The sequence below is a fragment of the Vigna radiata genome, chromosome 5, assembly GCF_000741045.1.
Source record: "Vigna radiata var. radiata cultivar VC1973A chromosome 5, Vradiata_ver6, whole genome shotgun sequence".
Classification (NCBI taxonomy): domain Eukaryota; kingdom Viridiplantae; phylum Streptophyta; class Magnoliopsida; order Fabales; family Fabaceae; genus Vigna; species Vigna radiata.
Window position 1 is genome coordinate 11475846 of NC_028355.1, and position 11401 is coordinate 11487246.

Sequence of the window (11401 nt, forward strand, 5' to 3'; positions counted from 1 at the left end):
CAATAAATCACAAGTTTTCATACCTAGGTATCCAATATTTTGTGATTTGTTAACAGAAGGTGTTATGAACAACAAATCACTTAAAGAAAAACTTGTGATTTGTTGACGAATAGGACTAATTTGATACATTTTTCATATCATAGGGACTAAAGGTTGACATTTTTAAAAGCAGGGACTAAATTGAACATCAGAACTTAACTTAGGGACCAAAAAAGGGTTTAAACCTAATTTCTAAAAAGAAACACATAATTTAGCCAAGCTAACAACGATGGGTTAGAAAATGTGAGCAAAATGAAATCTTCCCAAACACCTCATTTTAGAGGTTTTGAGACCCAAGACAACTGATGAGACTTTGGAAAGGGATGCGACGGGGTAATTGATCGATAATGTCGATCATTTCCAACTCTTTTGGTGTCATTACAGTCTTGTGCCACAAAGTTATTTTCTGAGGGTTCTCTATCCAATAAAAAGGGAATTTTGGTCGATTGACTCCCTTATAAAATTTGGACCGACCGACATCTGTTCTCCTCAAACAAAGACACAAAAAACGGTCGACATTATTACCTGAAAGTAAAGAGATATGGGTGCTCGATTGTTAGAGAAGAATTGAAAGTAGTGATGAAAATGACATTGAGGCTCACCACTATTTATAGGCAATGGTGGTCTCCCAATGGGCCATCTTCAACCATTAAATTAAGCTAGACCTAACGATTCATAGCATACAACTCTTCATTTTTTGGAACATACGAAGATCAATGCACCATGCATCTATATCTCAATAGCTATAACTTTCCTTCAATGTTCATATCCTCAAGAACCAAAATAAGCACTCACTGATTGGTCCAAGGATAGCTGAATGAATAAAAAAGAGACCAAAATTCCCTCAAAATTGGTCGGGCGGTCAAAATAACAAACCATTACAATCCCCTATGCCTATCACGATAAGCTCGCACTTGGGAGGCCTGTGTACCGTACGATCATCTGATCAACTATGGATAGGACAGTCTTTCCGGTAAACCACACAACAAACGTGACCACAGACTATCTTCGTGACTGTGCGAATACTACCAACAAGTTGAACAATCAAACTATAAGGAAATTACTTCTAATACTAATCAAACTAAGACAAAATGTAATTATCATTAAATGAGCCACAATTACGCCAACACTAATCGAAGACCTACTTTGAAATCTATAAACACATGTTTGATGTAAATAAGTAGATGATCACATTTAATATGTATTAAATATCTAAACTATCAAACTCAGACTCACTTTGACATCAAAGTATCTTTTACATATATCCTTCTAATAGTATTGGATGAACGACAATTGAGAAAAAAAAAATGTATTTGAAGAGCTAGAATCGAGATAATGTTTAGGAGAGTTAACCTTAACCCTATACTCCAAAACACAATCCATTTTAGATAAACTAGAAGCTAGATGAATAAAAAATAAAATAAAGTTACGCATTTCATTATCCCAAAATTTTCACGTTTTTACAAGAATTCATCTATTTGAAACAATATTAATTAACAAAAGAACATAATATAATTGAACCTTATAATTCAATCAACTCAAACAAAATTGGAAAAAAAATTGTTTAAGTTAGAGTTTAAACTCTAATTTAAAAGTTAAATTCTGGATAATAGCAGTTCAAATACTGTATTTAAGCTTGTAAAACTTAAGCTATTTAAAGTGAAGAGTACAATAAAAATTAAAATGAAAACTAAATTAGGTGACACTTCTTCCTATATATGATTATAATTTTGAAAAACTATTCATTAATTTTATTTAAATTTATTGTACTTTTTTTTTAAATTTATTTCATTGGGTGATATACTGATATTCAATCTAACCTAAGTTAAAAAAGTTAAATTAAGTTGAATCAAATTGGAGTTAAAAGAAAAACAGAAGTAAAAGAATACTAAATATATTAGCATAAAATTTAATAAAAAATAAATATTAGTTGAGAGGTTCCAGAAAATCCAATAAGGTATTCATAGTGATGGAAGTCAGACGTGAAACTGATTAGGAAGAAACAAAGAATGAGGTCTTTTATCCCTGAACTTGTGCCACCTGGGCCATGGGCTTCCCTTTCCTCCAACATACATACCATAATAACAAGACTACATGTGTCCAACACTCTAAGCCTATCTCCTAAATGTTCGGTTACATCAACATGTCGTCCCTACCACACAACATATCTTAGATCACAGGAACACCAAAAACACCAAACAAATCAAGAAAATTGCATAATTCTGGGTATAATTGAGAGTATCTTCAATGCAAAAGGTGCAAAAATTAAAATTCAAAGACACACTGTTAAAGATAGGTGCACGAACACGTTATCGAATTCATTCATTCAATAACTGGAAAAGAAAACTACGCATTGAAAACAGCAACAATAATTGATTTCACACAACTCACTGGTGGAATGACAGATCGAAGTCGAAAAGATTAATGAAAGAAATATTAATTTTATTGTTGTTCACCAAAGCGATTAATTATTGCTAGCTGTATCCAATTAATCTGTGTTACATTGAAGAGGATAAAGAGGAAGGTGTGATCGCGTGTTGCCTCTTTCGGATGCTGGCGCACGTGCGACCCGCCAGGAGCCTGTGGAAATCGTAAGGCCTGAACGTGCGCGCCACCTGGCATTCAACTTTTTTTTCATTGTCGTGGAAGATGTGACAGAGCGCCACCACGTAATCCGATGGCAGTTTCCCCGTTGTACGGAGGTATACAGCAACGGCGCGAAACGTGTCTCTGCAGATGATGCGATTTAGATCTAAGCGTGAACGGGATTCTGATCTTGCCGGTGGCGGAGGAGGGGGATTCAGTTGCAGTCTCAGGCAGCGTTCTACGGTGGCGGCCGTGGATATGGCCACCGCACTCATACTTCCCGTCACCAGAAGAAGCATGACTGAAAGAAAAAGCGTTGTAGGTGAAAAAGAAGACATTATTGATTGGAGCGTGTGAACAATAACCTTTTGCTAACGTTGTCTATTCAGATTCCTAACTTTTTCTGTTCTTATTGAGTTTCATCTTGTCTCTTGTTTGCTGTTTCTTACATTCAGAGGTTACAAAATAATCTAGGAACCGATCACGTAGCAAAAGGAGTTAAAAGTTAATTTAAAACAAAATTAAAATTAAAATATGTAGTTCCAACATTTAGTTAATGTTTGTAAAATTAATTTTCATTTTAAATATAATAATTTAATATAGAAAGAAATTCATATCCCTCTATATATATTGTACATATTTTTTTATAATAATACTTTTATTTCTAATATGGTTATTATTTTACAAATTTTAAAATTTGGCTATTTATAAATTTAATTATTTAATGTCATTTTTGAAAAGTTTTACTGAACATGTGGAAGTACTTTTGAAAAACGGTACATAATTACGTTTAAAGATTAAAATAACAACAAATGTGTGAATACGCAAAAAAATGTTAACTTTAAAGAAAGTGTTTAGAAGACAAGAATGAAAAATAACAACAAAAGAAATTACTTCTCTTTTTTTTTTTTCTGCCTTTCCATGAGGTCAACTTCTTAAGGTTAAACAAAAGAAACGGTTGGATAACATGATTTCTGCTGGAGCAAAAATTTGAGAAGTAATACTTAAAACTATAACAAAGATTGTAAACATAAAAGTATCTCCAGAATAATCATTTTTAATATAATTTTAATTTTTCACCGTATCCAACATATTATAATAAACGATGACTAAAAGACATAATAAAAACTACTATGATAAGAATACTTGTCATAATAAGTTTTCATCACAAACATCCACTTATTATGTGTTATTTTTATTATTAAAATGTCACTACTTAATCTATTACGATAAATATCATAATAAATAGTCATAAAAAATTATTTTTCAAGAAGTAGAAAATGAATTCTCTTGTAAAGAGATACAACTTGCTCAATTAATTGAATAAATTCAAATTCACATAGAATCCTACAACTTCTCCAATTAATGAACTAACTTTAGCTCTTATAGAGATCTACAATTTACTCATTCAACGAAACAAACTCAAACTAACATTGAGTCCTACAACCTCCTAGATCAATGGAAGAAACACATATTCGAACAAAGTTCTACAACCTTCTTTACTAATGAAACAAATTTAGACTTATACAGAATTCTACAACCTCCCCGACTAATAAAACAAATGATTCTTCTAAACAACCTCCTTGATTTCATGTAACAAATCGTAATCATATATTCATGTAAAACTATCTTGTTAACTCATCCAAAATTCTCATACAACTCATAAAATATCAAATTTTTTCTTTTATAATCACTTTAGAAAAAACAAGTTAAAATCAACCCATTATTCCCTTCAAAATATCATCTTTCTCAATTTTTAAACATACTCAATTAAAACCTCATATTCAGAATTAATCATTAAAACCAAAAAATCTCAACATAATTAACATAAAAACTCTTCTAAAGATCTTGAAAAAATAAAATAAACATCGTCACAACATAAATCAAAACTAATTTTCCTATTTCATAATAATTGTTTATAGAAATATAACCTACACCCCCACACCTTCATTAACCCAAAAGAAACTAGATTTTCATCATCAAAATTTCCAAATCATGCTTTTAACATTAATCATATAAAACAAAGAATATTCAAACATTGCAACTAAACCCTTCACCCTTGACTTACTCCTCCAAAACACCTTCCTCTTTCAAAACAAAGTCACTTATAATTTAACCTTTAAAATTCTTCTATTTTGAGACTTTTACTCAGTTTATCAAAGAGAAGGATTTCTACGAGATGTTTAAAGATAGAATCTGAAACCTTAATCTCGCCCAACAACGTGTTGGCCTAACGAATAAAGCTATAAACTCACTTAAGAAGTGTCATATGCGTCCAAAGAAAAGAAAAATATTTCCTCTCACTAAGATTCAAACTCGAGACCTTCTAATTGCCAGACAGATGATATATCCAACTTAGCTACAACCTCATTTATTATTAATTGTTATAATTTTTTAGAATATAAAAAAAATTCATCACCATCCATATACTTTATCTTATAATGATAAAATAAATTGTTCAACAATTCTCCTGTAAACCTGAAGGGGTAGGTGGTGATTTTCCCGAGTACCTAAAACTTCTCATTTTTCTGACTACAAGCTCAAAGACTTTATGAACAAGAGCTTTGCACTTCGTTTTGGATGAACTAACCATTTCTTTCCTTTTCGATGGCACAAGAGAAACCACTAAAATACAACAATTGCGAAAATAGAACCTCAAACTTTAGAGTTGGAGGCTTATTGCTAGGTAAAGACTCTTGCTTTAAATTTGTCATTTCTTTTTAAATTGTAGATAAGCATTGAAATATTTATTTGGTGGAACCATAGAAGGAGAGTTACAGGGTAGTTAATTGTAAGATACACAATGTATCAGTAAATTGAAACAGACAAAATTGCACTTGGAAATAGAAGTAGGGAATTTTTCTCTGACTGTGAGTTCAAAAAAGATTATAGAGTACAAACACAAAAAGTTGCAATCAAGGAATACGTAAAAAGAATTCTCAATCATCGCCCTGCCTCCCATATTTAGCTAATTCTTTTTTTTAGGAAAAAAAAATTAATAACTTTTTTTTGATAATTTTTTTACAACCGTTTATGTGGTAGTGATAGGTTTTTGGTCAAGAAACCGTATCTTCCACTCACTCAACACACTACAGAGTAAAGAAAACTGATGAATAACCTCGGATTTATTGCTCAACAAGAAAGAATACAAGAAAGAGAACAACAAGGGAGCCTGTACTGGGGAGGACGTCCGAACATCCACAACGGAAATGCTATAATATGGAAGGACGTCCGGCGATAAGTGTTCGCATATAACGCTTGGATTTCCCTGGTGATATTCTCAGGGAAGTGCGTCCGGCGTGACCGGACGGCCCCCAGAGCGGACAATCGATTATTTATCGATAGTCGGCAATGGGTGGCTAGATCATTATTGGAACATCAATAATGAGCTAATTAGGATTATAAACAATTGGGCCAATGTTGGGCCGTGATTAAGAAAAGTTAATTATCGGTCCATCACAAAAACTATAAATAGAGGTCAAAGGTAACAGTAGGTAAGGACATTTATTGGTGCATTTATGCTGTTGTGATAACTTTCTCTTTCTATCTATATAAGTGAATCTGAGAACTGACTTGAGCGTCGGAGTACTTTTAACAGGTACCCGGCCGATCAAGATCAACAGGAACACGACGCTTTAAGGACGGACGGTGGAAGTGCGACAGTGGTTTGAGTAATTGTGTAGGGAGATCCAAATCATCTGGAACATTTTGGCGCCCACCGTGGGGCCGGAGGATTATAATCAATGGTGACCACAAGAAATACTAGTGCCGAGGATCAGACGGAGGTGATGAGGTTGATGGAGCAAAGGATGATGGAAATGCAGCGAAAGCATGAGGAGGAGATGGCAGCAGTACGGGCAGAGTGCTTGGCTCAGATCACCAAGAGCAAGAGTGGAGTAGCCGGAGGTGAGCAGGGCGAAGGTGCTGGCGAAAAGCAAATACCGCTGGAGGGAGAAAATAGTAGTGCTCGGGCGGAAGGAAGAGAAGAGAAGGTGAATAAGGAAGACAGCCGGCTACTGGTTAAAGTGGAGGAGTCGACCGTCCTAGTGTCCTTTGTACGGGAGATCATGGAGGTACATATATCAGAGCAATTCATGCCCCCTCAATTCAAAATGTATGATGGGACATCCGATCCGATCGCCCACGTCAAATCATTCATCAACGCCATGACCTTTCGTACCGGTTGTGACGCCATTTGGTGTCGGGCATTCTCCTTATCTCTGGAAGGAGAGGCCCTGGAATGGTTTAACTCATTGCCGGTTAACTCTATCGAGAACTTCAAGAGCTTGGGCGAAATGTTCAAAAAACAGTTTGCTGCGTGCAATATGGAAGATGTGACAGTGGTAGATTTGATGAACCTTAAGCAGGGTAAGGAGGAACCATTGAAAACCTTTATGGATAGGTACCAGAAAACGGTACGGAGAGTTAAGGGGCTCGGCCTAGAACTCGCTCTCCAATACGTTATGCCGGCCCTCAGGCCAGGACCGTTCAAGGATAGTATCTGTCGGAACCCGCCTCGGACAATGGAGGAACTTAGGCAACGGGCGACCGATGAAACAAGGGTAGAGAACATGAAGCAACAATACCAGAAAGAGGTACAGGAAGCTAGGGCGGATAAAACCGACGGGAAGAGGACCAAGGGACAGGCGAACCGACAGAACGGGCAGAAAGGCAGAGAAGGACCGAGAGGCCCACGTTTCCAACAATACACCACTCTCAATACCCCTAGGGTCCGGATACTACAAGAAGCATTGAACACGCAGATCATGCAAACCCCATTAAGGCGACCCACCCCCCCGGGGGCAGATCTAACCAAACACTGCTTATATCACAAAAACTCGAGCCACGACACGGAGGAATGTGTGACGCTTAGGGACAAGATCGAAGAGTTAGTCCGAGTGGGGCGCTTGCAGCAGTACGTGAAGGCGAACGTAACTGACCAGTACCCCGACCGGTTACCAAGTCCCAGGCTGAGGAGCCCTCCAAGACGAAGCTACAGACCGAGAAGCCCCCGAAGGCAGGAGCGAGATGCCAACGTTCGGAACCATAGACCTTCACAAGACAACAAGCGTGAAAGAAGGAGCAGGAGTCACAGCAGGGAAGGAGACAGGCGACGTCCGTTGCGAGGAGTAATAAATACAATATCCGGGGGATTCGCGGGAGGAGGTTCTACCTCCTCAGCAAGGAAAAGGAGTATCCGGGCACTACGGTCCATACATGTCGTTGACGTCCCAAAGAGAACCATGCCCCCCATCACATTCACTGATGAAGATTTTCATGCGCCCGACCCGGATCAAGACGATCCGATGGTGATAACTGTAGAAATCGCACAATACGGGGTCAGTAAAGTGCTAGTCGACTAGGGAAGCTCGATCAACATCCTTTATTGGAAAACGTTTTCCCAGATGGACCTCTCAGAAGACCTCATAGTACCGTACGACGAACAAATAGTGGGCTTTGCCGGATAACGGGTAGACACGAGGGGGTATATCGATCTACGGACTCATTTGGGAACCGGAAGGGATAGTGAGGAGATGAAGATAAGGTATTTTCCGGTAGAGGCCAACACGGCGTACAACGTCCTACTCGGACGTCCGTCTTTGAACGCGTTTGGTGCCATTATTTCTACACCGCACCTAACAATGAAGTACCCCACCTCACGGGGAGCGATATGTACAATACGGGCGAACCAGAAGACTGCCCGAGAATGTTATGCAGCCGGACTACGGATATATCCGAAGGAGGCGCAGAGGGTATCCAGATCGGAGGTTGCAATGGCCGACCTGGACCCTAGAACTAACACCGAGGATCGCTTAGAAACCTCTAGGAGAAACGCAACCCGTCATGATCGGACGGGACCCTTCACAAACCACTTCCATAGCCACGGGATTATCACCCGAGATGGAGAAGCACCTGAGAACCACTTTATGGCGGAATCGAGACCTTTTCACATGGACGCTAGCAGATATGCCGGGCATCCATCCGTCCATTGCATCCCACAAGTTATCATTATTCAAAAATGCCCGGCCGGTATCTCAGAAGAAAAGGAGAACGGGGGAAGAGAAGAGGAAAGCGGTGAACAAAGAAGCCAAGAAATTACGCGAGGTCAGTTTCATCCGGGAAGTCACATACACCACCTGGTTGGCCAACGTGGTCATGGTAAAGAAAGCAAACGGTAAGTGGCGGATGTGTACGGATTATACCGATCTCAACAAGGCATGCCCCAAGGATTCTTACCCGCTCCCGAGCATCGACGCCTTGGTAGACGGGGCATCCGGACATAAGATGCTGAGCTTCCTGGACGCATATTCAGGCTATAACCAGATCCCGATGTACCCCCCGGATCGCGAGAAGACCGCCTTCATGACAAAAAAAGCAAACTTCTGCTACGAAGTGATGCCGTTTGGACTGAAGAACGCCGGCGCCACATATCAGCGATTGATGGATAGGGTGTTCACTGAACAGATAGGGCGATGTATGGACATCTATATTGACGACATGGTGGTTCGATCGGCAGACGACGAACAACATTTGCGTGATCTGGACAATGTATTCCAACAGATCCGAAGATACGGGATGCGACTGAACTCGACGAAATGCACGTTCGGTGTCGCAGGAGGGAAGTTCCTGGGCTTCATGCTCACATCCCGTGGAATTGAAGCCAATCCCAACAAGTGTGAGGCTGTGTTGAAAATGCCAAGCCCCAGCACATTAAAGGATATTCAGAGGCTGGTCGGGAGATTGACAGCTCTGTCCCGTTTTGTCCCTAAGCTGGTCAAACATATTCGACCAATAATAATGAAAATGAAGAAAGATGCGCCAGGTAAATGGGATGCGGAGTGTGAACAAGCGTTCACTAAGGTGAAGGAAATCTTGATGAACCCTCCAGTGATGAACCGGATGACACCAGGGTATGAGTTACAAATATACCTGGGGTGTCGGACACGGCGATCAGCGCGATCTTAATGCAGGAAGAACCATCCCCCAAACTTATATACTTTGTCAGCAGAACACTGCAAGAGACGGAAGCCCGCTATCAGCAAGTGGAGAAAGTGGCATTGACACTCCTTCACGTCGCCCGCCGACTTCGGCAATATTTTCAGGGGTACCAAGTCGTCGTTCGGACCAATCATCCAGTGGCTAAGGTATTGAGGAAACCCGACCTAGCGGGCCGAATGGTAAGTTGGGCCGTTGAATTTTCGGAATTTGGCCTCCGATATGAACCAAGGGGTTCCATTAAAGGTCAGCATCTCGCCGATTTCGCTGCAGAGTTACCCGTTGTCGGGAATGATCAGTGGAGTCTTTACGTGGACGGAGCGTCCGGACGGCAAATTAGTGGAGCCGGTATAGTGCTAGAAGGACGCAACGGGTTTTTGCTCGAGTATTCGTTGATATTTAAATTCAAAACATCCAACAACCAGGCCGAATATGAAGCTTTGGTAGCTGGACTTGAGCTCGCCAAAGATATGGGAGCACGAAAACTTATTTGCCGAACAGACTCTCAACTGGTGGTAGGACAGATGACTGGGGAGTTTCAAGTGAAAGAAGACCACTTACTTAAATACTTTCACCGAGCGTCGTCTTTAGTGGCGAACTTTGAAAAAGTCGAGATCCAACACATACCCCGAGAGCAAAATACGCGGGCGAACATGCTGTCTAAACTTAGCTCCGACAAGGAGAAGGGGCAACTCACCACCGTCATCCGTTAGGTCCTATTGCAACCCTCCGTAGAATGCTACGCGATAACTACGGATGGCGGTGACTGACGGGACGAGATAAGGGGATTGATGAAGAAGCAGGATGACAGATTGCCTATATGCTTGGCCGACACAAAAAGGATCGCCCGGTTTGTCATAATCGGAGACGATTTGTACAAGAGAGGATTCTCCACTCCGTTGCTGAAATGTTTGTCGAAGGAGGAAGCTCAATATGTGATGGATGAGCTTCACAATGGAGTATGTGGATTTCATTCCGGGCGTAGAACGTTGAAAGCCCGCATTCTACGAGCCGGATACTTCTGGCCCACCTTGGAGGAGGATACCCGAACCTTCACACAACGTTGTCTCAGCTGCCAAGCGTACGCCAACGACACCCGGGTTCCCCCCCATACATTGCATTCTATCACCTCCCCATGGCCATTTGCCCAGTGGGGCATGGATATCGTCGGACCTTTACCCCAAGGCCAGGGTCAGAAGAAATTCCTCTTAGTCGCGGTTGACTATTTCACCAAGTGGGTGGAGGCCGAGCCATTTGCATCCATCACCGCCATGCAAGTGCAAAGGTTTTGTTGGAAATTAATCTGCAGATTCGGCCTCCCAAAAACCATAATAACGGACAACGGCAGGCAATTTATTGACAAGAAGCTAAAAGAATTCTACACGAGCTTGGGCATAAAACATGTCACTAGTTCGGTAGAACACCCGCAAACGAACGGGCAAGTCGAGGCCGTTAACAAGACCATAGTAGCAGAATTAAAAAAGAGACTGGGAGAAAAGAAAACGGTTTGGGTGGAAGAGCTGCCTGAGGTGTTGTAGGGCTACAGGTGCACACCGCACGGCACCACGGGGGAAACCCCCTTTAACTTAACCTACGAGATTGATGCCATGCTCCTGGTGGAACTAGGAGAGCCTTCATTACGCAGGGGGCTGGATGATATGCAGTTAAACGATGAGGTGTTAAGGGTGGAGCTCGACACGGTCGACGAACGCCGGGACCGGGCGATACTCAGAGCGGAAGCGTGCAGGCGGATGATAGAGTGCAAATATAACACCAAGGT

At 40.7% G+C, this 11401-nt stretch overlaps 2 protein-coding genes across 2 annotated transcripts; one reads left to right on the forward strand and one right to left on the reverse strand.

Annotated features, from left to right (window-relative positions):
- Positions 1-2296: 2296 nt before the first annotated feature.
- Positions 2297-3089, reverse strand: LOC106761696. The gene has a single exon (XM_014645266.2). The coding sequence runs from the start codon at positions 2961-2963 to the stop codon at positions 2538-2540; it is 426 nt and encodes a 141-aa protein (XP_014500752.1). The 5' UTR covers positions 2964-3089; the 3' UTR covers positions 2297-2537.
- Positions 3090-6368: 3279 nt separating this feature from the next.
- LOC106760322 lies at positions 6369-7988 on the forward strand. Its single transcript, XM_014643771.1, has one exon. It carries the CDS (start codon positions 6369-6371, stop codon positions 7986-7988), a length of 1620 nt encoding a protein of 539 aa, XP_014499257.1.
- Positions 7989-11401: the final 3413 nt, after the last annotated feature.